Below are 27,589 nucleotides of genomic sequence, written 5' to 3'. Positions count from 1 at the left end.
CCTCTCTCCTTTATCATGTCATAACGACTTCACCCCACATGGACATCGGCAGGTGACACTGTATGAAAGGAGTTCGGGGTGAAGACAGTCCCATCTCTAAGTAAACCCAGACTCACCAAAAAGTGACTATCCCTGAAAAATCCACAATAATATTTAATACTCCTTTATCAAGAGGACAAGCCCTTCAATTATGCAACACGGTAGAGGGGTGAAATAAGTCTCATTACCAAGATGCACGTTTTTGAAGTCAGCTTTTTTGGTGAAGCAGATCATGTAAGGAACAGGGAGTGGGTGTAGGAGCTTGTAAAGATGGTAGGTGCCAAGGGAGCCATCAAGGAGGCTGAGGTACAGAAATTAGACTCTGTAGCATTCCAATGCAGGCATACCTCGGGTGTTCCAGCCCTGTTGGTCACTTTCTCATGCATTTCTCAGCACTCACTTATCCTGCCCTATGGTCCCTAGGTGCTCGTAGTATTGAAATAATGCCAAGGAAAGGCTCCCTACCCTGAAATACTGCCTGACTCTGAGACCTAAGCCCTGTCCTGTTGGGCCCTTAGTTGGGCTCTGCACAAGGGCAAAGCCTCACATGTCCACCACCCTGATGACAGGGTGTCATCACTGCTGGGATACTGGCACCTCCCCATGCCTCACTGGGTCCCAAACAACTTACAGAGTCCTTTCTAGGTCTATCAGTTTATTTAAACCTTTCAATTTATGCCAGAATGGCAGGCCTGGCCGTCTTATTTTGATATTTACTAGGAGCTCCATTTGTATCAGCTCCACATTTTACAGGAAACTGGCCATTTGCCCAGGGCTACACGGTTAGCAAGTGTCAGTGCTTGGACTGCACCCTGGGATCTCTGCATTGGTTTGCTAGGGCTGCCAGAGCCAAGCACACACTCTGTTGGGAACAACAGAAACATATTTCTTCCAGTTCTGGAGGCCCCAGATTGAGGACTGGTTTCTTCTGAGATCTCTCTTCAGCCTATAAATGGATTTTCTCCTAGGGTCTTCATGGTCTCCCTCCGTACATTTCTGTGTCCTAATCTTATTAAAACACTGGTCATACTGGATTAGGGGTCACCCTTATGACCTTATTTTACCTTTTACCACTTTAAAGACCCTATCTCCAAATACAGCCACATTCTGAGGTACTAGGAATTAGGACTTCAACACATGAATTTGGAGGGGACACAATTCAGTCCGTAACATCCTCTGACTCCATAACCCTCCACTCTCCCACTCATCCAACCAATATTTATAGAGCTTCCTAGGTGCCAAGGACTGTGCTCAGCACTTCTGAAAAATGTTTTCTGATGTAATTCTCCAAACAGTCCAGGGAAGTTCTCATTCCAATTCCCATGGTACAGTGAGGAAAATACACTTCAAACAGTTTAAGTATTCTGCTCAGGAAAACACAACAAAGATCCAGCATATGTGGGATCCAGCCCCAGCTCTCTGACTCCAACTCAGCGCTGTCTCCAACACACAACTTTGCTCCCACACGAGGCAGCAATGGGACAGGTTGACCTGACAGTTGGCAGCAGCATGGGATCTGGCAGGATCTCCTACTTTGGAAATATCATAAATCCCATGAATAACAGCTACCACATAGGGTGTAGCTATTATGTGTATCTACCACATAGGGTTACTGTGTGATGACTAAATGAGTAAATGGGTGCAAAGTGCTCAGAACAGAGTTTGGCTGGTCACAAAGCCTAAAATGAGTGTCTTGCTATCGTTGTTGTTGTTGCTGCTGCTACTGCTGCGGTAGTTATTATTTCTGTTATTATTTTTGACTTCTAGATAAATAGGTAGCTTGAATGCTCACAAATTATTTTTTCTCCTTCCCCAAATTACACACAAAGGCCTAAACACACAAAGATGAGGGAAACAACAGAAGAAAGAACAGCAATGTAATTTTGGAAGCAGGAAAGCAAAGGGTGGGAATGGCTCAGGAGACCTGAGAAAGAGCAGCATCCTGAGCCAGCAATGGGATAAGTAGAGGACAATCAAATTTATGCTGTAGAATCTCCCGTTTCCTGCTCTAACAAAGCTCAGGAATTTATAATAACCATTACTGCTGGAGATGGGGGTGATGTAGATAAAGATCTGGTTGAAAAGCAACTATACACTCAGATTCTCTTCTTGCTCTGCACACCCCCTTCTCTGCCTCAGAGACTTACTCTCTGGAGAAGAGAAACAGAAAGTCTCAAGGTCCAGGGTGGAATCAGGGAGAGTGCAGGCACCAGGGTATAGAACTAAAAATAGGGCAATTGGGTGGATATATGTATTTTGGGAGCTGGGCCCTCCAATGTTCTTCTCTCATTTGGCTCATCTTGCTGCCAAGCTCTGTCTCTACAGGAAGGACTCTGGAAGAGTCTTTCCAAGGTAAACTGAGGCCTCCAAGAGAAAAAACTCTAAAAATACTGATAGTCAAAAGCTCCCCAAATAAGTGGCAAGTCAGATGATTCATTGTAGTGATGCCCAAGTTGACTACTCCAGAATCTGAATGATAGTTCCGGAAAGAAATAAGACATTTTCCTGAACATGATTTTCTAAGTTAAAAAGGTTCACCCAGGGCCTAGTACAATGCATGAAAATAGGTCTATGACACATCATTAACAAATAATTAAACAAGATTCCAGAAAAAAGAAATAGGTCCATAAGAAGGATCAAGGATAAAACAGTGGACTTCTTAATAGCAGCACTAGGAGCTGAAAGGCAATGGCAACACCTTCACATTTTGAGTGAAAACACTTTTCAGTCTAGAATTCTCTACCTAGCCAAACTCTTTGTCAAGTTTGAGAGTGTGATAAAGATGGTTCTAGGTAAAGAAGGAAGGTCTCAAAAATTTACTTCCCATACTTTTTCTTGGAAGGTACATCACCATCTCAAGAAAGTGTATCAAGGAAGAGGCAATGTGACATAAGAGAGGAGCTCTCACATGGGAGAGGCGAAGACACCCAGACAATAGTGAAGGGGGATCCCAGAACAACAGCTCTGCAGCAGGGACTGAGGACAAGTGTTAGGACTGGAGCAGTTTAGAAGGCTCAGGAGAAGCGCATCCAAGAATACTGACAGAATGATTGTTGCACCTCACCATCTTGGAGGGAGATGCGGACACGAGAGCATCCGTATTAACTCCAGGGAAAACAAAGAAAATGTATTGGAAAGGAAAAGCAATTATGGCTTTTCACAGTCATAACAACGTATACAATGTACATTCATGTAACCAAAATTATAGTAATCTCTGTTGAGAAGATGGGAGGTTTGTAAGGTTATGTCGATGTGATGGGGTGGAAGGTAGGTACTAGGTAGGGCAGAGAACTAAATTCTCCCTTGCCTAGTGGAAAGTCACCAGATAATGCCTAAAATAAAATTCAAAAAATAACACTAAACCATGCTATTTAGTACAATGAGGTTTCACTTCATACGGCTAAAACAGCCATCATTAAAAAGTCTATAAATAATGAATAGAAATGATGTGGAGAAAAGGGAACCCTCCTACATTGTTGGTAGGAATGCAAATTGCTGCATTCCTGGAAAACTATACAGTCAGTTCAGTTGCTCAGTCATGTCCAACTCTTTGTGACCCCATGGACTGCAGCATACCAGGCTTCCCTGTCCATCATCAACTCCTATAGCCTGCTCAAACTTGTGTCTATCGAGTTGGTGGTGCCATCCAACCATCTCATCCTCTGTCATCCCCTTCTACTCCTGCTTTCAATCTTTCCCAGCATCAAGGTCTTTTCCAAAGAGTCAGTTCTTTGCATCAGGTGGCCAAAGTATTGGAGTTTAAGCTTCAGCATCAGTCCTTTCAATGAATATTCAGGACTGATCTTCTTTAGGATTGACTGGTTGATTCTCTTTGCAGTCCAAGGGACTCTCAAGAGTCTTCTTCCACACCATATTTGAAAAGCATCAATTCTTTGGCACTCAGCTTTCTTGATAGTTCAACTCTCACATCTATATATGACTACTGGAAAAACCATAGCTTTGACTAGAAGGACCTTTCTCAGCAAAGTAATGTCTTTGCTTTTTAATATGCTGTCTAGGTTGGTCATAGCTTTTCTTCCAAGGAGCAAGTGTCTTTTAATTTCATGGCTGCAGTCACCAAATGCAGTGATTTTGGATCCCCGAAAATAAAATCTCTCACTGTTTCCATTGTTTCCTCATCTATTTGCTATGAAGTGATGGGATCAGATGCCATGACGCTTAGGTTTTCGAATATTGAGTTTTAAGCTAACTTTTTCACTCTCCTCTTTCACTTTCCTCAAGAGGTTCTTTAGTTCTTCTTCGCTTTATGCCATAAAGGTAGCATCATTTGTGTATCTGAAGTTATTGATATTTCTCCTGGCAATCTTGATTCCAGCTTGTGCTTTATCCAGTCTGGAATTTTGCATAATATACTATGCATATAAGTTAAATAAGCAGGGTGACAATATACAGACTTGACATACTCCTTTCCTGATTTCAAACCAGTCTGTTGTTCCATGCCTGGTTCTAACTGTAGCTTCTTGACCTGCATACAGATTTCTCAGGAGGCAGGTCAGGTGGTCTGGTATTTCTGTCTCTTGAAGAATTTTCCACAGTTTGTTGTGATCCACACAGTCAAAGGCTTTGGTGTAGTCAATAAAGCAGAAGTAGATGTTTTTCTGGAATTCTCTTGCTTTTTGGATGATCCAATAGATGTTGGCAATTTGATCTCTGGTTCCTCTGTCTTTTCTAAAACGAGCTTGAACATCTGGAATTTCACAGTTCACGTACTGTTGAAGCCTGGCTTGGAGAATTTTGAGCATCACTTTGCTAGCGTGTGAGATGAGTGCAATTGTGCAGTAGTTTGAGCGTTCTTTGGCATTGCCTTTCTTTGCAATTGGAATGAAAACGGACCTTTTCCAGTCCTGTGGCCACTGCTGAGTTTTCCAAATTTGCTGGCATATTGAGTACAGCACTTTCACAGGATCATCTTTTAGGATTTGAAATAGCTCAACTGGAATTCTATCACCTCCACTAGCTTTGTTTGTAGTGATGCTTCCTAAGGCCCACTTGACTATGCATTCCAGGTTGTCTGGCTCTAGGTGAGTGATCACACCATCATGGTTATCTGGGTCATGAAGATCTTTTAAATATAGTTCTCTGTGTATTCTTGTCACCTCTACTTAATATCTTCTGCTTCTGTTAGGTCCATACCACTTCTGTCTTTTATTGTGCCAATCTTTCCATGAAATGACTCACTAGAAAAGACCCTGATGCTGGCAAAGATTGAAGGTTGGAGGAGAAGGGAAAGACAGAGGATAAGAAAGTTGGATGGCATCACTGACTCGATGGACATGAGTTTGAGTAGCTCTGGGAGTTGGTGATGGACAGGGAAGCCTGGCATGCTGCAGTCCATGTGGTTACAAAGAGTTGGACATGACTGAGTGATTGAACTGGAACTTGCATGAAATATTCCCTTGGTATCTCCAGTTTTCTTGAAGAGATCTCTAGTCTTTCTGTTCTATTGTTTTCCTCTATTTCTTTGCATTGATCACTGAGGAAAGCTTTCTTATCTCTCCTTGCTATTCTTTGGGCAAGAATCCCTTAGATACTACCGTGGACAGGAATCCCTTAGAAGAAATGGAATAGCCCTCATAATCAACAAAAGAGTCTGAAATGCAGTACTTGGGTGCACTCTCAAAAATGACAGAATGATCTCTGTTTGTTTCCAAGGCAAACCATTCAGTATCACAGTAATCCAAGGCTATGCCCTGACCAGTAACGCTGAAAGCTGAAGTTGAATGGTTCTATGAAGACCTACAAGACCTTCTAGAACTAACATTGAAAAAAGATGTCCTTCTCATCATAGGGGACTGGAATGCAAAAGTAGGAAGTCAAGAGATACCTGGAGTAACAGGCAAACTGGCCTTGGAGTACAAAATGGAGCAGGGTAAAAGCTAACAGAGTTTTGCCAAGAGAACACGCTGGTCATAGCAAACACGCTCTTCCAACAACACAAGAGATGACTCTACACATGGACACCACCAAACTGTCAATACTCAAATCAGATTGATTATATCCTTTGCAGCCAGAGATGGAGAAGCTCTATACAGTCAGCAAAACAAGACCGGGAGCTGACTGTGGCTCAGATCATGAACTCCTTATTGCCAAATTCAGACTTAAATTGACGAAAGTAGGGAAAAATCACTGGACAATTCAGGTATGACCTAAATCCCTTATGATTATACAGTGGAAGTGAAAAATAGATTCAAGGGATTAGATCTGATAGACAGAGTGCCTGAAGAGAACTATGGAATGAGGTTTGTAACATTGTACAGGAGGCAGTGATCAAGACCATACCCAAGAAAAAGAAATACAAAAAGGGAAAATGGTTGTCTGAGGAGGCCTTACAAATAGGTGAGAAAGAAGAAAAGCTAAAGGCAAAGGAGAAAAGGAAAGATATACCCATTTGAATGCAGAGTTCCAAAGAATAGCAAGGAGAGATAAGAAAGCCTTCCTCAGTGATCAATGCAAAGAAATAGAGGCACACTGTACAGAGGTTCTTTAAAAACTATAATTAGAGTTACCATATGCTCTAACAATCCCACTCTTGGGCACATGTATGGAGAAAAGTCTGATTCAAAAAGATACATAAACTCCAATGTTCATAACAACACAATTTATAATAGCCAAGGCATGGAAGCAACTTAAATTCCATCAACAGATGAATAGATAAAGACCATGTGGTACATGTCACACACACACACACACACACACACACACACACACACACACGAATATTACTCAGTCATAAAAAAGAATGAAGTCATGCCATTTGCAGCAACATGGATGGCCTACAGATTATCAGGCTAAGTGAAGTAAGCCAGACAGAGAAAGATGAACATCACATGACATCACTTATATGTGAAATCTAAATTATGATACAAATGAGTTCATTTACAAAACAGAAGTCGACTCACAGACAGAAAACAAACTTATGGTTACCAAAGGGGAAAAGGGTTGAAGATAGGATAAATTAGGAGTTTGGGATTAGCAGATACAAACTACTATATTTAAAATATATAAACAATAAGGTCCTACTGTAAAGCACAGGGAAGTATATTTAATATCCTGTAATAAAGCATGATAGAAAAGAATATGGAAAAGGCCAAATAAATACATTTGGTCACTTTGAATCACTTTGCATATACCAAAATCCAATCAGCTATAAGAAAGGAAAAAACCCTTTTATTTAGAAATACTAGAAGCATAAGCTAAAAGAATTGCAAGCAGGTATCTTTGTGGAAGGGGAAATTATTGGAGAGGAAGGGCAGAAAACAGATTTTCATTTCTTTAAGTACCTGGTAGAACTATTTGAATCTTTATGTATATCTCTGATTAAAATAACATCTAAGCTTTATAACACCTCACTGTGTAAACTTGAGTAAGTTTCTGCCTGGCTTTGGTTTCCAAGTTCTGTATCTATAAAATGGAGCTGGATGAGATAGCCTCTGAGGTCCCCCTTGATCTAACATTCACACCACAATTCCTGCCATGGGAACTGATATCATCTCATTACATACTCAACCCTTAGATCCTTAGTAGTTTTACACTAAAGCATTAAAGTATCGGATTCATGTTGATGTATGGCAAAACCAATACAGTATTGTAAAGTAAAATAAAGTTAAATAAATAAAGTATCATTTTCTACAATGGGTGGGAGAATGTTGACAGCTAAGAACAGTGCTCAGTGGGGACAAAGATCCCCATGAGATTTTCCAAGGGCCAGGTCTTGGAAGACTGAGAAGGAAAGAAGAAGGGATCTCCCCAATCCCTCCCCATCCTCTGTTTTGTATGAGCATTAGCTACATTGGAAACATACTGAAAGCAGATGAAACTCTAAATATTAGACCTTCCAGTTATTAACGTAGCCTTTAACCAGAGACCTTCATCTCAGGAAACACCTACCTGCGGCCATGGCAGGAGAGGTTTCCAAGGATCAAGGCAGGCTGTAAGTCCCCAAACTAGGCCCACAATCTCCCCCACAGACCACCAGGAAGGCAAGACTGCGGAGCACATCACAACTCTGTATGCACTTCCTGGGTAGGCCTGGCTTGGAGGGCACAGTCAGAGACCTCGGTCTCCAGCTCTTTCTAGGGAAATTCTTTCCAAGTTCCTCCCTTTGGGCTTCATCCCCCAGCCCTGGAGAGAACTAGACATTTCACACTCAGGCTTATCTGAGTCTGAATTAAATCTTTGTTCCCTGCTCGTAACTCTTCACTGACTTATAAACATCATCATCAACACGAAAACCTTTTCTAAGCACCTCTTGAGTAGAGTGGCCTAGACAGGGCCAAAGCAGAAACGCCCTTTTCTCTCCTCCTGTCCGCTATGGCCTCTCAATTCTGGCATCAGGCATAGATCAACTCTTGTGGGGTGATGGTGATGACTCATTGAGGATTGACAATCTTGGAGAATTAAAGGAGCAGGAGAGCTTTATAACTTACAATTTCCTCTCCTTCTGGTTAAAGACCAAATTTTAGTGCTCAGTGTGACAAAAGTTAATCATCAATGATACCTGACATAAATTCCTCATCATTTCCCCTTCTTTTCATATCCTTCACTTTCAGTTGTACAGTTCAACTTGTCATGACCACACTCAACCGCCTTAGAGAGGAGACAAGGCAGGTATTATCTGAACTGCACATGGAAGCCACTCATAAACAAATCCAATCACTTGCTCAAGATTTTTTGAAGGATTCTCTAGCAACTCTTCTTCATCTGTTTTGCCCTGGATGGTTATGAAGGTTGGTGAAGAGAAAACTGATTTTACTGTTCTGTTTAAATTTTGATTTTTCCTATGACTATTACTTCTGTAATTTAAAAACACAGGAATTTAGTTTTATAAAAACAAAGGAAAGAATTCATTCTTCTAGTGTTAAGACACTTGGCCAGAGGGGCAGAAGCCATGTTCTTTACCACCCTCTGCCGCAGTAACTATGACTGTGGAAGAAGATGCCTTTCTGTCTGCCAAGCCTCTGGTTCTCTTCCCAGGGACCCCACTGCCCTCTGTGTCTGAGGTGGATCCCATCCTCTCGCTTCCTTGTCCCATGAACAGATGAGTATCCTGAGACTCATCTGCTGTCCTGAGCAGCTCAGAGGGAAACAGATAAGCCCCGAGCATGGTACACGGCAGGAGAAATTTCCCTACATCAAATTTTAGAAGAAAGTCCACCCCTCAAAACTTCCCCCATCATGGTGTGTGTGAAGGCATAAGGGAGGAGAAGAAAATGTTTAAAAGCCATAGTTAGGAAGTGTGGACCCACAGTGAGCTAACACCTGCTCCTACCGCAGCACACAGAGGATTCCTAGGAATGCTGAGCAGAGAAAACAGAGACAGTGCCCTGTGCCACCCATGTGGGGAACCTGACTAGAGAGACCCAGAGGAAAGTAGCCTGCACACCTTCTAGTGTGAGCCCTTGGCCAGAGGAACAACTTCTTCCCTTACTTCCGGAACTCTGGCCAATTAGTCACTAATTAGTTTGTGTATAACTTCCAGCAGGAAGGCTGGAAAATTCTATCTCAATCTTGGCAATGAGGTCCCTCCTGCAAAATTTAGTCTTGCCAACCTCCCAGACAAACCCTTGCACCACTCAAAATATGGTTGCCATCTGGGCTTCACAGGTGAACAGGCAGAGACATGTATCATACAGCCCTTGTGCCGGCAGCTTCAAACAAAGGAGCATGGGAAGAGAGATCACATGGTCCTAATTCATCTATGAAATGAGAAACATGCAGGAATGGGGCAATTCAGGGTCAAGGAAGAAAAACTGTGTGTTCCAACAGATGCTTCCAACACAGACTTTCAAAAGTGCACAGGTACAAGGTAGCAAATAGTGATTGCAGCCATGAAATTAAAAGACGCTTACTCCTTGGAAGAAAAGTTATGACCAACTTAGACAGCATATTAAAAAGCAGAGACATTGCTTTGCCAAGGAAGGTCCGTCTAGTCAAGGCTATGGTTTTTCCAGAAGTCGTGTATGGATGTGAGAGTTGGACTATAAAGAAAGCTGAGTCCTGAAGAATCGATGCTTTTGAACTGTGGTGTTGGAGAAGACTCTTGAGAGTCCCTTAGACTGAAAGGAGATCCAACCAGTCCATCCTAAAGGAGATCAGTCCTGGGTGTTCATTGGAAGGACTGATGTTGAAGCTGAAACTCCAATACTTTGGCCAGCTGATGCAAAGAACTGACTCATCTGAAAAGACCCTGATGCTGGGGAATACTGAACACAAAATAAGCAACCACTCCCAAAAATTAGAAAAAGAGCAGAGTGAAGTCTTAGGCACTGGAAGACAGAGGAGGGATAGGAATTAAGTAGAAGAAAAGAATGGGTGGCAACTGATCAGGAAAACCTAAAGCTGATTATCTGAGAGAACATGTAAAAAAGATAAGCTTCTGACAAGATCCAATACTTTGGCCACCTGATGTGAAGAGCTGACTCATTTTAAAAGACCCTGATGCTGGGAAAGATTGAAGGTGGGAGGAGAAAAGGATGACAGAGGATGAGATGGTTTGATGGCATCACTGACTCAATGGACATGAGTTTGGGTAAACTCTGCTAGTGAGTGATGGACAGGGAGGCCTGGCGTGCTGCAGTCCATGGGGTTGCAAAGTATTGGACAAAACTGAGGGACTGAACTGAACTGAACTGATGAGGTAGCAACCCAGCTGGACTGTAGGGTTCTGGAGCATTAGAGAGGAAAACAAGTATTTAGTGAACTCTTACTACAAGCAGCATAATAAGCTATGCTGGCCAGGTAAGCACGCCTGCATGGAGTTCTCAATCACAGAACAGGTAAAATACAAGGCTGACAAAGGGAACTGGCTTGAAACAGAGAGATGCTGTCACCCAAGGGAGGCATGATCCCCATGACAGGCTGAGTGGTCAGGGTAGCCTCCCAGAGCAGGGGCATCTTACATAGTCCTGAAGGCAGAACAGAACTTTTCTATACCTGTGGTCCCCAGTCACCTGAGAAATTCTTTAAGAAAGTACAGATTCCTGAATCCCATATCAGACCTAATGAATCAAAGACTCTAAGAATGCTACCTTGGAATTGCTATTCTTTAAGAAAAAAAGTTATGATTATTACGGAAAATTTAAAACATTCACAAAAGCAGACATAATAGTGAACCTCCGTGTACTCAACACCCAGTCTCAGCAATCATCAACTCATGGCCATTCTTTCCCCATCTATATCCTGATGTAGTCCCCTCATTTAGTATTCTGGAATCTACCTTTTTAAAAAAAAAACAACAAAAACCAAAGACCCTTAGACAGTCAGAACATGGATGTGACCTAGGAGCCCCTCACTGAGCAAGATACAGATTGGGAACAAGGGAATTCTAGGGACGGTGAAGACAAAGACTTGGAGAAATGAAAGAGAAAGGCATTTGGGGGAGAATGGTCTCATCTGGAGGGCATAGAGGGTGGGCTACACAGTTGGGGGAATAGTGATAAGGATCAAAAGATCATTGGGGGCGACCAGGGCCCTTTGAGCATGCATGGTGTCTTTGTGAGAAACAAAAAAAAGGGTCTCCTCTAGGTAGAAAAAGCATCTCTTCCTTGGGCTGAAGCCAGATGCACTAGCAGAGCAGACCTGGGTGTCAGCTCCCACTCACTGCCTGGGCCCATCCCTCCCGTGCCACGCCCAAGTCACGCAGCTGTGCACAGGCCGCCCCAGGGCCAGGGCTGAAGGATTCTGATGGCCAGCAAAAGGGGCTGTGCTTTATCTAGCAAAGGTAGAAGGATGCTAAGGAGGGCACCATGTGACCATCAGCCTGTACTTTGAAAGAACACTGGGCTGCGATGGAGAGGGAGGTAGACAAGATAGGAGGGAGAAGAGCAAGAGGCAGTGAGGACGCAGGTCAGTAAACTCTTGCAAACTACCTGGGAAAGAAGGTAGAAAGCCTTGGAGATCATCTTGAGAGAGTAGTCTTGTGCAGGGATCTGGAGAGAACTGGGGGCTGGAGACAGTGATATGGGAGTCTCTGGCACACAGGTGTCATTTGGAGACAGGCAACTGCTGAAATTGCTCAGGGAGAGAATTTAGGGATGAAGGCTCCGGGAAAAACCAGTATTTAGAGGATGGGGCTTGGAGGGGAGAAGGATCAGGCCACGTTATATAGAGATTAAGGAGAAGTGGCCAGGGAAGTGGAAAGGAGAGAAAGAGAGGGAACAAGTATGGCTCACAAAAGTCACTAGAACAAACATAGGTGAGAGGCAAGTATTCATCTAGGGAAGCAGAAAGGAAAAGAAACTAGAAATGTAAGGAAAAGTCAAGTTTTGGAGTATCAGGAATGACTAGTAAAGAGTACGGACTTGGACTTGACAGGCCCATGACAAGTATCATGTCAGTTACACTTCCTAAGTCTGTCACTTACCACAATATGGCCTTGGGCAAATTATTGGGTTGGCCAAAAAGCTTGTTCGGGTTTTTCTGTAAGATATTATGGAAAAACTGGAACAAACCTTTCGGCCCACCCACTATTTAAGGGGAATCTCTGAATCTCTGCTGGTAAACTGTGGGTGATTATACCCACTCTGATAGGGAGTGGGTAGGGATGATATCTCAGTGAATGACAATTCTTCTAGTCACTGGCTCCCTAAGAGTTCACTGCCTTGTAATATGGGTGATATTTTCACATATCTAATGCCAATATCTCTAACTAGTCGGCAAGCTGCTTTGGAGGCAGAGATTAGGAATTTGAACTGAAGCCAAGGGTCATTTCTTGTTCATTTACTATGTGCAAGATAATAAGAGGATGTAAAATAAGAAGGTCAAAGAGTTAATAAAGAAGCAGCCATGGTCCTAAGGTAGAGGGTGTGACATTCCCAAATTACAAATAAAGCAGGGGATGGAGAGACTTGCTCTGGCTGGTGGGACCAGGCTTCTAGCAGGCAGGCAGTATTGCATCAGGCTTCTGGGCTGGAAAGAGGAGGACAGAAGAACAAGAAAGTAGGGAATTGTCAGATGAGCTTGAGGCAAGCTAAGAACCTTGGGTTCCCAGGTGGTGCTAGTGGTAAAGAACCTCCCTGCCAGTGCAGAATATGTAAGAGATTCAGGTTCGATTCCTGGGTCAGAAAGATCCCCTGGAGTAGGTAGGGCATGGCAACCCACTCCAGTATTCTTGCCTGGAGAATCCCATGGAGAGAGGAGCCTGACAGGCTGCAGCCCATAGCATCGCACAGAATCAGCCACGATTGAATAACTTAGCACACACACATGCAAGAACCTTGGTAGGTTCAAGAGATCATAGGAAGTGAGGTGTACTGGGCTGTAGTAGATATAACCTAAGGTGACCCCCAATGTTTAACACACTGGTATAATCCCATAACCCCTTCCCCTTGTTTATGGTGGAGAAACTGTGACTTCTTCAACCAAAACAATGTGGAAAGGGATATGATATCACTCACAATTATAAGACATCATAGGGCAAGGGCAAAGGGATTTACAGGCATAATTAAGCTCCCCAAATGATTTGACTTTGAGTTAAAAGAGAGATCAGTCTGGGTGGGCCCAATCTAATCAAGTGATCCTTTTCAAAGAGGGTCCAGGCCTCCCTGAAGTTAGAGATTCAAAGCAGGAAAGGCTTTCATTCCTGCTGACCATGAGGAAGCCACGTGTATTCTCCATTTGCAAGGAAATGAATTCTGCCCATAATCATGTGAGCCTGGAAAAGGAGCTCAAACTTCAACAAGAAAGCAGCCTGGCTTTCATTGATCACAGCAGAGAGACCCAGGTACGCTGTGCCTAGACTGCTGCCCTGTGGGAACTGTGAAGCAGCCAATGCTTTAAGCCACTGCGTTTGTGGTAATTTGTTATGCAGTGATAGGAAGCAAACGTGTGGTTGTGACGTGGAGGACCACAACAGCAGGCTAGAGAGTGTGGGCTCTGTTATGCAGGCCATCGGGAGCCACTGACTATTTTTGAGCAGAGGGAATTAAGGAAGCTGAGGGTTGGTTTCAGAACCCCTTGGAGAACATTTCTTTTTTTTTTTTTTTAGTGAGGGCATTGCTCCCAGGAGTGGGGCCAGTGAAGTTCTGGTGAGGGATTAGTTTTGGGTTGAATCAAGCCAGCTATTCTTCAACCCAATTGAAGGAAAAAGGAGGAAGCAAAATCTAAGTAAAGAAATGGACAATCATTGAAAAAACCCGAAGGAACTTTAGTGTCCTTGTTGCTAATTATAAATATTTACTCCTCCCAGAATTCCTGACCTCACAGAAGAGCCTGTGTAAGTAGTACTGCTCTCTTACTGGAAAATTTGTGTGTGTGTGTGTGTGTGTGTGTTCCATGTTTTCTTGGAAGGGGGACAAGGCAGTAACAAGGGACTGGATGATCTGCAGAGAGTCACTTCCTGTTAGATACTGTCTAGTTCCCCTCCCCTCTTCCCTCCTAGATCATAAACCCTGAGACCCCCCAAGGAACTCCTCCTTCTCTGATTCTATCTGCTGGAGACAAGTAAGCCAAACAAACTCAGGAAGTGGCAAGAGGTTGGGAAGGGGAGGAAGTTCATGGCACAGAAGGAAAAAGTACAGAGAATGCCCTGATGTTCAAGGAAGAGGGTTGGGGTGGCGGGGGGTAGAGAGAAATGAAGGTCACCCCAAGGTTACTTGGCACTGGGCCTTTAAAACGTCCTGCTTAAGCTTTCAATCAAAACTGGCACAAACAGTGGATCAGATCTCCCGGGGCTATTCAAATATTAACATTTACAGTGATAAACAGCCCCCAAAAAAGCCCTCTGTAAGCAAATTGAAACAAACAACTAACTTAAAGCGAGTTCTAAGAGACCAGTTGGGTGGAAGCCAAACTCAGTTCAAGCATCCAGAAAACTCTCTATTTTTTCACTTTTGGGGAAGAGAGGAGGTGAGGAGAGGTACCTGTAGATGACTCCATGTTGGTGGAGGAACATGAGAGCTGATGTAACCTCTGCAGCATAGAACCGGGAACGAGGCTCATCGAATTTCCGGGAGCGCTGAATCTGGAACATGAGGTCCCCACCATTCACATACTCCATGACAAAAAAGAGGCGGTCCTGAAGGGAGAGGAGAAAATGTCATTTAGTGAGTCCACTGCAGCTGCCCACACAGGCCAGCGAATGTACAGTGAGTTCGAAGTAACAGAATGAGGACTCAAGCAGGGGCAGAGTGCACAGGTGGGGGAATTCTAGTAGCACGTGTTCCAGAGAGAAGACAAGGAATCAGGGTATGAAGTGTTATTCTAATATCTTTGTCTTACTTTCACAGGAACCAGCATGCTCTAGTGGGAGGAGTCTAAGATTGACAGAAAGAAGACCTGGATCTCTGCCTAATTTCTGTTACAACCTTGAAGTGTGACCTTGGACAAGTCTCTGTCCCTTTGGAGGCTCCAGTTACTTTTGTGTGTGTGGTAGGTTACATCACGGCTGCCCCAAAGATATCCCAGTCCTAACCCCTTAATGTGTAAATGTTACCTGAGGTGGCAAAAAAGAACTTAAGAGTTGTGATGAAGTTAAGGATCTTGAGTTGGGGAGACTATTTTGGATCACCAGGGTGGGCCTTAAATGCAGTCACAAATGTCCTTATAAGAGGGAAGTAGAGGGAGATTTGAGAAGGGAGGAGAAAGCAGTGTGACCAAGGAAGCAGAGATTAGAACGAAGTGGCCACAAGCCAAGGAAGGTGGTGCTGCCAGAAGCTGGAGCCGTCAGAAGCTGGAAGAGGCAGGGAAGGGTCTGTCCTAGAGCTTCTGGAGGGAGCATGGCTCCATCAGCACTTGGACTCTGGCTCAGTGACACTGGTCTCAGATGTCTGACCTCCAGAAATGTGAGAGGAGAGATTTCTATTATTTTAAAACACCAAGTTTGTGGTGATTTGCTAAGGTAGTACTGGAACCTAATACAAAACAACATGGACCAATAAGATGGTGAGAGCCCCTCCCGTGGAGGGGGCCACGTCCACTTTGGAGGATGCTCCCTCTAGGATCTCCACCTTGATGTGCTTCCTATGGATTTTGCCCTCAAGAATGGTCAAACCATAATCACATCTCACTGGGGTTGGTGCCTTCTTTTCTGCACATCATGATGATGTGGGAAGAAGAGGGACTGAAATTCACTTTTCGTACAGCTTCTTGACTACTATTTCCTGAGCCTGTAGAGTATGTGGTGCTGTGCTGGGCAGGAGGCAAAAAGTTGTAAGCCATCACAGTCCTGAATGTTGCGGGGTGGGGTTATAAGCCTTATACATAAGGCTTATGATCCAGGGGCAGAGATGGGAAATGTGTAGAATGATGAAAACTAAATAGGACCAGAGTGCCTTAAAGATATTTGGTGCTAAAAGGATTAGGAGAAAGGCGGACTCTCTGAACTGGGGGTCCATGGAGGATTCTAGAAGGAGATAGGTCCTCCCTGAGAGGAGGAGGAGATAGGGGGAGGCACCAATAAACACCAGGGCATGGGAATAGAGTGACAGTGCTTGGGGACCAGTAAACCGACCAGATCAGCCAGGGAGGAAGGTCCATGGAGCAGAGAGGAAGCAGTGAGGCTGGGGAGGCCAGAGGGTCAGAGTACATTCTGAACATATAGACACAGTCTCAGCAAAGCTGCTAGGCGGATGTCAGCATATTATCTTGGATTAAAATTAGTAGAATCATTTCAATTAAGACTGAATAAAAATCACAATTAGCAAAGGCTAACAGAGTTTTGCCAAGAAAACGCACTGATGTACTCTGCATATAAGTTGAACAAGCAGGGTGACAATATACAGCCTTGATGTACTCCTTTTCCTATTTGGAACCAGTCTGTTGTTCCATGTCCAGTTCTAACTGTTGCTTCTTGACCTGCATACAGATTTCTATATGCAGAACATCCTCTTCCAAAAACACAAGAGAAGACTCTGCACATGGACATCACCAGCTGGTAAACACCGAAATCAGATTGATTATATTCTTTGCAGCCAAAGATGGAGAAGCTCTATACAGTCAGCAAAAACAAGACCAGGAGCTGACTGTGGCTCAGATCGTGAACTCCTTATTGCCAAATTCAAACTTAAATTGAAGAAAGTAGGGAAAACCACTAGACCATCCAGGTATGACCTAAATCAAATCCCTTATGATTATACAGTGGAAGTGAGAAATAGATTCAAGGGATTAGATCTGATAGACAGAGTGCCTGAAGAACTATGGGCAGAGGTTCATGACATTGTACAGGAGGCAGTGATTGGGACCATGCCCAAGGAAAAGAAATGGAAAAAGGCAAAATGGTTGTCTAAGGAGGTCTTACAAATAGCTGTGAAAAGAGAAGTGAAGGCAAAGGAGGAAAGGGAAGATACACCCATTTGAATGCAGAGTTCCAAAGAATAGCAAGGAGAGATAAGAAAGCCTTCCTCAGTGATCAATGCAAAGAAATACAGGAAACAACAGAATCGGAAAGACTAGAGATCTCTTCAAGAAAATTAGAGATACCAAGGGAACTTTTCATGCAAAGATGGGCACAGTAAAGGACAGAAATGGTATGGACCTAACAGAAGTAGAAAATATTAAGAAGAAGTGGCAAGAATACACAGAAGAATGATACAAAAAAGATCTCTATGACCCAGATAATCATGATGGTGTGATCACTCACCTAGAGCCAGACATCCTGGAATGCATAGTCAAGTGGGCCTTAGGCAGCCTTGCTACAAACAAAGCTAGTAGAGATGATAGAATTCCAGTTGAGGAATTTCAAATCCTAAAAGATGATGCTGTGAAAGTGCTGTACTCAATATGCCAGCAAATTTGGAAAACTCAGCAGTGGCCACAGGACTGGAAAAGGTCAGTTTTCATTCCAATTGCAAAGAAAGGCAATGCCAAAGAACACTCAAACTACTGCACAATTGCACTCATCTCACACGCTAGCAAAGTGATGCTCAAAATTCTCCAAGCCAGGCTTCAACAGTACATGAACAGTGAAATTCCAGATGTTCAAGCTGGTTTTAGAAAAAGCAGAGGAACCAGAGATTAAATTGCCAGCATCCATTGGCTCATCAAAAAAGCAAGAGAATTCCAGAAAAACATCTACTTCTGCTTTATTGACTACACCAAAGCCTTTGACTGTGTGGATCACAATCAACTGTGGAAAATTCTTCATGAGATGGGAATACCAGACCACCTGACCTGCCTCTTGAGAAACCTATATGCAGGTCAGGAAGCAACAGTTAGAACTGGACATGGAACAACAGACTGGTTCCAAATAGGAAAAGGAGTATGTCAAGGCTGTATATTGTCACCCTGCTTATTTAACTTATATGCAGAGTACATCATGAGAAATGCTGGACTGGATGAAGTACAAGCTGGAATCAAGATTTCCGGGAGAAATATCAATAACCTCAGATATGCAGATGACACCACTCTTATGGGAGAAAGTGAAGAGGAACTAAAGAGTCTCTCGATGAAAGTGAAAGAGGAGAGTCAAAGTTGGCTTAAAACTCAACATTTAGAAAACTAAGATCATGGCATCCAGTCGCATCACTTCATGGGAAATAGACGGGGAAGCAGTGGAAACAGTGACAGACTTTCTTTTGGGGTCTCCAAAATCACTGCAGATGGTGACTGCAGCCATGACATTATTAAAAGACGCTTGCTCCTTGGAAGAAAAGTTATGACCAACCTAGACCCCTTATTAAAAAGCAGACATTACTTTGCAACAAAGGTCCATCTAGTCAAAGCTATGGTGTTTCCAGTAGTCATGTACGGATGTGAGAGTTGGACTATAAAGAAAGCTGAGCGTCGAAGAATTGATGCTTTTGAACTGTGGTGTTGGAGAAGACTCTTGAGAGTCCCTTGGACTGCAAGCAAATCAAACCAGTCCATCCTAAAGGAAATCAGTCCTAGATATTCATTGGAAGGACAAATGCTGAAGTTGAAACTCCAATACTTTGGCCAGCTGATGCGAAGAACTGACTCATTTGAAAAGACCCTGATGCTGGGAAAGATTGAAGGTGGGAGGATAAGGGGAAGACAGAGGATGAGATGGTTGGATGGCATCACTGACTCAATGGACATGAGTTTGACTAAACTCCGGGAGTGGGTAATGGACAGGGAATCCTGGTGTGCTGCAGTCCATGGGGTTGCAAAGAGTCAGACACGACTGAGTGACTGAACTGAACTGAAAAATCACAATAATATTTTACTCATGGAGCAGCCTTGACCACATATTTACTTTATAACTGGCATCTCTTTCAAACTAAGTCACCCTTAAGAATTATTATAAATTCAGACTACCTTCTCTCCCCACCACAACCTCCAGAATTATTCAAGCTTTACTGCTATTCACAAAGTGCCTAAGATCTAGCTTCTCTTCCATTTGTCTTGACCTTCCCCTTGAAAGCCTGCCTTGTTTTCTCCCCCAGGGCCAACCGGGTACTCAGAAGTGTTCAGATAATCTATTCAATCATCTATTCAATGATCATTCGATGATCAGTGTTCATTTGATCATCTATTCCCCATTCAAATCCTTATTTCAAATGATCAGGCCAGTGCCAACCCAATGTAACCAGAATTTCTGAGGGTGGACTCCAGCTATCGTAGTTCTCAAAGCTCCTCATGTGATTACAGTGGGCAGCCAGGGTTAAGAAACACTCTCCCATCCGGTTGCTGCCAAGGTGAGATATATGGATCATGTTATTAGGGTTTTCCTCTTTTTCAAGGGTCTCCCAAGAACAAGGTTCTCAAACTTGTGCATCAGAATCTCACAGAGGTTTATTAGAGCATGGATTCCTCCTCCGCACCTTCTGCCCTACTGCTGCTGCTGCTAAGTCACTTCAGTCGTGTCCGACTCTGTGCGGCAGCCCACCAGGCTTCCCTGTCCCTGGGATTCTCTAGGCAAGAACACTGGAGTGGGTTGCCATTTCCTTCTCCAATGCATGAAAGTGAAAAGTGAAAGTGAAGTCGCTCTGTCGTATCCGACTCTTAGCGACCCCATGGACTGCAGCCCACCAGGCTCTTCCGTCCATGGGGTTTTCCAGGCAAGAGTACTGGACTGGGTGCCATTGCCTTCTCCGCTTCTGCCCTACAGGGTTTCTAATTCAGAAGGTCTCGACTGGAGCCTGAAAATCTGCATCTCTTAGTTCCCAGGTGATGCTAGGCTGCTGGCCTGGAGCTCTCACTTTGAGAACCAATGCCCTAGAGCACTTGGAGCAAGGCTTTTTCCCATGGAAAATATAGCCTTGTCATGCATTCAACACTACCCTAATCTAGCTGAACCATCATCAGAAACAGCTGCTGCAATACCAGTTCCTGGTCACCAACTTGAACCTGGGCTTTAGCAACCATGGAACATTTTCTTGCCTTTGCTTGAAAGAATCCAAATTTCTAAATCTCCCCTCCCCACCCTGCCTCCCTGGCTGCTTTTTATTCCCTGCAAGGCATTTAAGGACAGGGGCCATGGAGTGAGAAAGAAGAGCTTCCCCCCTGATTTCTTCACTCACTGGCTGTGTGACCTCAAGCAAATGACTTCAGCTCTCTGTGCTCAGTGTTCTGTACTGTGAAAATGAGGCTGATAACAGGACCTGCCTTACAAAATTCCTATGAGGATTAAATTATATGTTAAAGTGCCTGGCTCGTAACTGGGGCTCCATAAAGACTGTCAATAATGATTATTACTATAGTATTATAGCTAGCGGTATGACAGTTATTATTGTCATTATTGAGTCTTCATTTTCCCTATCCTTTCAGCATTATTTTTCCCTGATGACCTCCTCTCCCAACAAATGCTTGCTTTCCTCGGCTTTCACCTGCTATTCTTCCTGTGGTTCTGGCAGGTTTGTTCTGCCTGCTTTGGTAGGCTTCTCCTTTCCCCAGCCATTAGGTGTTGGAATCCCACAAGGCGGGGTTGGACGCCCTCCTCTCTCCTCCCCTTTCTGTACTCACTGAGTGATCTCATCCACACCCACGGTGTCTAATGCACCTTGACACTGATGACTCACAAACATCTCCCTCCATCCTAGACCTCTCGTCCAATCTGGGAACCCATTTACCCAGCTGTGTTTCTGTCATCTCTCTCTGATGCCTCAAAGGCACTCAATCCCAACATGTTCAAAACTGCTTCATAATCTTCCCCTGGCAAAACTGGTCCTCATCCAGGGTGCCCGTCTCAGGGCAGGGCTTCACCATCCAGCCAAGTGTATAAGTCAGGAACCTGAAAAGCCATTCTCAATACCCGCCTCCTCTTTATCCCTCTTATCCATCACCAAGTCCTATTGCTTTTACCTTTCGTACCTTTGCACTTATTACCTTTGTACCTGTTACATTTGCCTACTTCCTTATGCTGCTGCCACCGTTGTGGCCACCATTCTGGCCCAAGCAGTTATCATCTCTGGTTGAAATGCTTGCAAGTACCTTCTCACTGGTGCTCCCTACATTGATTCCAGTCTCCACACCAAACACTGACCACACTGTGGGCAGAGTTACCGTGCTGAAATGAAAATCTTATTACAGTGTATGCGCCTTCCTTTCCTCATTCTACTGATTGTTTCAAGGGTTTCATATTACTCTTGGAATAAATAGAACACTCCCTAATATGCCTCCTGGCCAGTGTGATCTCACTTCAGTTCAGTTCAGTCACTCAGTCGTGTCCAACTCTTTGCGACCCCATGAATCGCAGCACGCCAGGCCTCCCTGTCCATCACCAACTCCCGGAGTTCACTCAGACTCACGTCCATCGAGTCAGTGATGCCATCCAGCTGTCTCATCCTCTGTTGTCCCCTTCTCCTCTTGGCCCCAATCCCTCCCAGCATCAGAGTCTTTTCCAATGAGTCAACTCTTCACATGAGGTGGCCAAAGTACTGGAATTTCAGCTTTAGCATCATTCCTTCCAAAGAAATCCCAGGGCTGATTTCCTTTAGAATGGACTGGTTGGATCTCCTTTCAGTCCAAGGGACTCTCAAGAGTCTTCTCCAACACCACAGTTCAAAAGCATCAGTTCTTTGGCGCTCAGCCTTCTTCACAGTCCAACTCTCACATCCATACATGACCACTGGGAAAACCATAGCCTTGACTAGACGGACCTTTGTTGGCAAAGCAATGTCTCTGCTTTTGAATATGCTATCTAGGTTGGTCATAACCTTCCTTCCAGGGAGTAAGCTGGCCCTATCTAATTCTCAGTCATTTCACTCCCAGCTGTTCCCTTCGCCTCAACAGGAAATCCCCTCCTGCCACAGGGCCTTTGCTCTTGCTGCTCCCTCTGCATGGCCTGTGTCTCCCTGACCTTTCACCTAATCAATTCCTCCTCATCCTTCAGATTTCAGTGCAGCCATCTTTTCTTCTAGAAAGCTGTCCTTGACTTTTCTGACCAGGTCAAAACCTCCTCTTACATGCTACACTCTCCGCTGGGGGTTGATTTGAGTCACCAATTTATGTCTTTCTCTCTCAGTAGTCTGCATACTTCATGAGGATAAAAACTGTTGGTAACTCTACCCTGTTGGATTTTAAGGGAATTAGCCTAACCTCAAAGAAAAGTGCCTCTAATTTCCTTTAAAACAAGCATCATGTGGATAGAATAACTAAACAGCTCAGGGGGCTATAAGAGAAACAAAATCAAAAGATGCTCTGATATTTGTATCGGCAGTCTCTTACTGCTTAGGGAATTAAAGGCTTCAAGATGAGTCAGGCTACTGCAGTGAGCCTCCTGCCTATAGCAAGTGCCCATGAGTGCCCGATCTGACCATTTTACCCTTAAGGGGTCTGTCTCAGCACCCAGTATTTGGGACAGCTTTGGACAGTTCTTTGGTTCCTTGGATAGATGATATCACCTCCCCATGAGATGGCCAGTTCCTTGAGGAACATAACCTTAGACTTCCCAGCAATGCCATGGCCACTACTAGCGCAGAAGTGCTCAATAAAAATCTGCTCATCCAACATTCACTCCATGTTAGCACCTTAAGGGAGGGGTTCTCATTAGCTTCTCACTGTATCCCCAGCAACTAGAATGGAGCCTGAAACACAGTGGGTTCCTAGTGTGTCTTTGTTGAATGCATGAAGTCTTGAATGCCCACCATAGAGAAGATTCTGGTTGCTAGAAATTCAATTGTAAACAGAGTTGATTTCCCCATGTTATTTCTATTGTTAACCTCATTTCGAGTCATTCTAACTTTAGCCCATTTGAACTTTAGTTTTAACTTACTTTTCTACTCAATACAGCTCAATGTGCATGGCCCCAAAGCATGGTCAGCCCTTTTGACACAGGAGGGACTGCTTTTAAAGCAAGGGAAGTTTTCCACTCCTCCTCCCTCCATTCAGTGAGTCTGGATTATTTCTGGTCTCCACACCTAACCCATTTGAGAAGCATGTTTTGATGCAGAGTGAGAACCTGAAGTCATTCTGGGAACTGCTTAATTACATAAACTGAAATCAAAAGAAAGCTGGCAAACCCAGCAGCTACTCATTCATTAATCCCCTCTTGGCATGGGTAGAAAACACAACAAAACAAAAAAACCCAACTTCCTGGTAAAGTAAGCAAATACGTTTTCTGAGGTAATCAAAGATTTTAAAAGCCTTATTCTATCTCCTCCTCCCTTAGACACACCTGAATGTCTAAAAAGTTATGGTCTTGTGATAGTAAGTAAACTAATAAAATTAGGAAAGAGATTATATGTCATGGCCATTTAGGGTAAGAATAGGTAATAACGACCTGCAAGCTGGAAGGGCCACACCATGTGTTTGAAATTCCCTTTGGGCTCTATTTTCCCAGAGTGCTAACCTTTCCTAACTTAGAAGGGAAAATCTGGCCCGTCCTGTTCATCTTTCAAGGTGTGATGGATAGCCAGAGGCTTCCTCTCAGCAGCACTGCATGTCCTGCCAACTGGATTTGTTTGGACACACATTCACCATAGTTTGTTAGCTGTTTACATGTGCAAAGATTCTATCGCTTTTAAATCAATTTCACATGACTGCCCAACAAAAGACTGGACTTGGAACAGTCTACCTTTGATGCACCAGTGACCTCTCACTTGTAGCATCTCCTTTTCCTCTCCATGTCTCCATCTTATAACCTATCAACTCTGTCCTGGGTGCCCAGACCTAGGGTAGGTGACTGGGGAATATGGAAGATGATACAAGCCATGGGTTTGGTTTCTAGGCACTAGGAATTGAACACAGGAAATCATACAAAGCAACATAAAATGCTCTGTCATTATGCGCTAAACGTCTTGTATCAAATCAGATGTGAAACCTATGTATCTGTGCCCTTAGCTTCTTAGGCCCTTAGAGAAGAAATGTCTATCATCCAGGCCTCAGCACTTACAAAAGATCATTATAAGAAAAGGCCATAAGAAAACTCTTTCTGTATTTTATTTTCCATAATACAACTGGTATTGATGGAAAAGGCCATTGCCTTGGGATTTGGTTGAGACAAATCTAAATTACACGAAAGACCACAGTTAAGGTCTTGAACAGCAGAAGGTGGGAGGAGTAGAGGGCCTGGCAAGTTAGAAGCACGCACATGAAGGGCAGAGGTAAGCAAAAGTGATCACTGCATGTGGGGATGAGGAGGGGAGGAATGAGGCAGTGAAAAACTTGGATATGGGTATGAAGGAGACAGACAAGGTGGGGGCAGAAAGAGAGATGGTTCTGAAAACACAGGTGAGAAATAAAGAACTCTAGAAATCTTCTGAGTTATAAAATGGCATAATTAAAGCTGATTTAAAAACTGTTCTAAAGGTAGGGTTCATGATGGATTGATGGAAGATTGCTTGAAGTTATTATCCCATCTCTTCTCTATTTCCACTGTGTAAACTGTTCTATTATCTTTGAGAAAGAACAGCAAGCGACCGTTCTTCTTCTCTATTATACTTCTTGGGTCAAAAGAAAGGAAAGATCCAATCACTTTGGGAAAACTTAACTATTAAACTAAACTATAAATCAATTTTATTTCCTCATCAAGAAAGCACAGCCATCATTACAATAAACTAAAAACAGACACTCATGAGTCGGATTCTACAGCTCTCAGGCAGACATACCATACGCGGACTAGAGGCAGAGCCTTGTTTCATTGGTGTCATAGACCTTCCACTGAGTTAGGTCAAAGAGAGGTATGGAGAATAAAAAGAACGGATCTTTCCTCTCACTGAAGGCTTACCTGCCAACTAACAGAGAAAGACAATCTTATCTGAATACTAATTATGATTGATTATGCAAACTTTCTTATGTAACAATAATATCACCTGAAACATGTTTGAAAAATTAATTTTCACACATTCTCAGTACTTCTCAGCTTTCTCCCATTGTGCAAGGCCTTACTCTAGAATAACAACCCTGTTGTAGTCTTTCCCCAAATTTAGATTTATCTCAACTAAATTCCTACAGCCATGGTCAATTCCATCAATGCCAAGAGTAGTACAGAAAATACAGAATGGGTTTTCACATTGCTGTTTCTGATAAGAATCTTCTATAGGCCACAGAGTGGTAGAGTCCACCCTTCTTTGGATAAAAAGGGACAAGTATTTTCTTGGGGGAAAGTATTAAGCTAATCAGAATTAGTCAAACAGCAAAACTTCCACACAGAAGCCTGATAGTTTAGAGGTATAAACTTCATTCATGTCCATCTGATACTTGTTTCCAACTGCTTTAAACTCTACTTATTTGAAGTACATAGGACACCCCAAGTTTAAACTGACCTAAAAGCTATACCAAACGGACTCATTCAATTAAGCTCTAAATAAACATTTTCTGCATCTGATTAGAGGGATTATTACACTTAGGCCAGGGAACAACTTCAAGTTACTGTCATCCTGCCCCAGGCACTCTCATCTGTGTGTGAAAGCCAGGGAAAGGGGAGGGCTTTGGGATCAGTATGTCAGAGAACACTTGCCTTTCATAGGGTCGCTTTCAGAGGGTCGTCAACATCTTAGGAAAATGAAGTTTCTATCACATGACGTGACAGGACATACAGGACAGCCCCCAAACAGGCTACATCTCAACGATGATTACACTAGAGTGACCTTGTGCTATGAATAAGAGCAACATCTGAAGGTGAGTAGGAATAATGACTTGCTGTTAATTTTTCTCTTTGAAAATGACAGAGTCAGAGGGGTTTAGATGGGGAACACGGCAATAAAATGGACAATGGTGTGGTTTTCCTGAGGCTCTTCCTTTCATTTCATCGCATCACCAGAGTGTCAGCATCACCTCATAGCACCAGGCTTTCTCCTGGTTCTTCACCCAAGAACTGCTTTCTCCATGAAGCGCTGCTCCTGGGGTATGGCTTCCGGCTGTCATCCTCTGCCACTGGTTGTTGACCTGGACTCCAGGAAAGCAGCAAAGCATCAGGAAACTCTCCCCTGACTCATTTGCCCAACTTAGCAGCCTGGTCATCTTGCAGAGATTTCACATGTCCCTGCTACCCACCTAGAATCTGGTCTGCCCATTCTGGGCAGACTAGATCTCTCTTTAATGATACCAAGAGTCCGTTCAAAAAGAAAGAAAACATTGGTTGCTCACTGGAGTCCATTTTCACCAGTGTCACCAGCAGTCAGCAGCTGAAGTTAAGAACTGAAAGAATACTCTTTGTATTTTTAAGCACAGGAATGAAAGTATTCTTGTTCTAAGCCCATCTTCCCATCCAGACAAGGCCCACATGTAGTCTTGTCCTTTATCAGTGCTCTTCTCATGAACTCAGGCTTCTCTTCCCGATCTGGTATGTGATTGCGTCAAACTCTGACTGCCCCAGAATATACCTTCCTGTGTCTCCAGCAGGACGTAAGGCCCAACAGCTGGGGCTCAAGATGCCCTTTTCTGGTGTCTCCACACCCTCTCTAGGCTCGATGTATGTCTAGCTGGTAGAGAAGAACTAAATGAGTGTCTCTGGCCTCCAGCTCACATGCTAGAGATGGAGCCCAGGCAGAACTGAAGCAGCTCATGTAGCTGCTGCGCTTCCCTGGCGGCTCAGTGGTAAAGAAGCCACCTGCTAATGCAGGAGACACAAGTTTGATCCCTAGGTCAGGAAGATCACCCAGAGAAGGAAATGGCAACCCATTCCAGTATTCTTGCTGGGGAAATCCCTTGGGCAGAGGGGCCTGGTGGGGTACGATCTATCAGGTCACAAAGAGTTGGACACAACTTAGCGACTAAACAACAATAACAACAAATACAGCTGTTACTCTGATTTTGGAAGCTTCAGATGTCACCTTATTACTTCCTGTGTCCAATACAAAAAGAAGCGCCTACAAAGGTCACATTTGAGGTCTGATTTCCAGGAGGCTCATGCGTCTACTATTGTCAACAAGTCTCCAGTCCTGGGTAAGGCCAAGCCTCAAATCGTGTTATGGCTGCAATTGGTGTTGCTATTTTCTTTCCCATTGTTTTTTGTTTCTTATCTTACTTGCTTAATTCTATTTAGAATGAAATCCTGCTAACCGATCAGGGGATTAGATGACCAGTCTATTCAGCAAAAAAGTAATCAAAGAAATGTTATTCCAATTTTACCTGCATGAAACAACTGACCAGTTAATGTTACAACCAGCTGTCACAACAGTTTCTCTTTTCTTACTTTTTGTTTCCCAAAGAATATGCAAAGTTCATGTGACAGTTTTAAACATAAGCAAAT

General features: G+C 43.6%; 1 protein-coding gene across 1 annotated transcript in view; it reads right to left on the bottom strand.

Annotated features, from left to right (window-relative positions):
- Positions 1-27,589, bottom strand: part of PRKCE (protein kinase C epsilon) — a 541,807-nt gene that overhangs the window by 77,293 nt on the left and 436,925 nt on the right. Inside the window, exon 12 of the mRNA XM_052647681.1 lies at positions 14,919-15,073. Within this exon, the coding sequence (XP_052503641.1) occupies positions 14,919-15,073 (155 nt within the window). The remainder of the gene's footprint in view (positions 1-14,918; positions 15,074-27,589) is intronic.

Source organism: Budorcas taxicolor, chromosome 11, assembly GCF_023091745.1.
Source record: "Budorcas taxicolor isolate Tak-1 chromosome 11, Takin1.1, whole genome shotgun sequence".
NCBI lineage: Eukaryota > Metazoa > Chordata > Mammalia > Artiodactyla > Bovidae > Budorcas > Budorcas taxicolor.
Note: the sequence above shows the minus strand (reverse complement) of the source record. Positions and strands in the feature narration are given on the sequence as shown.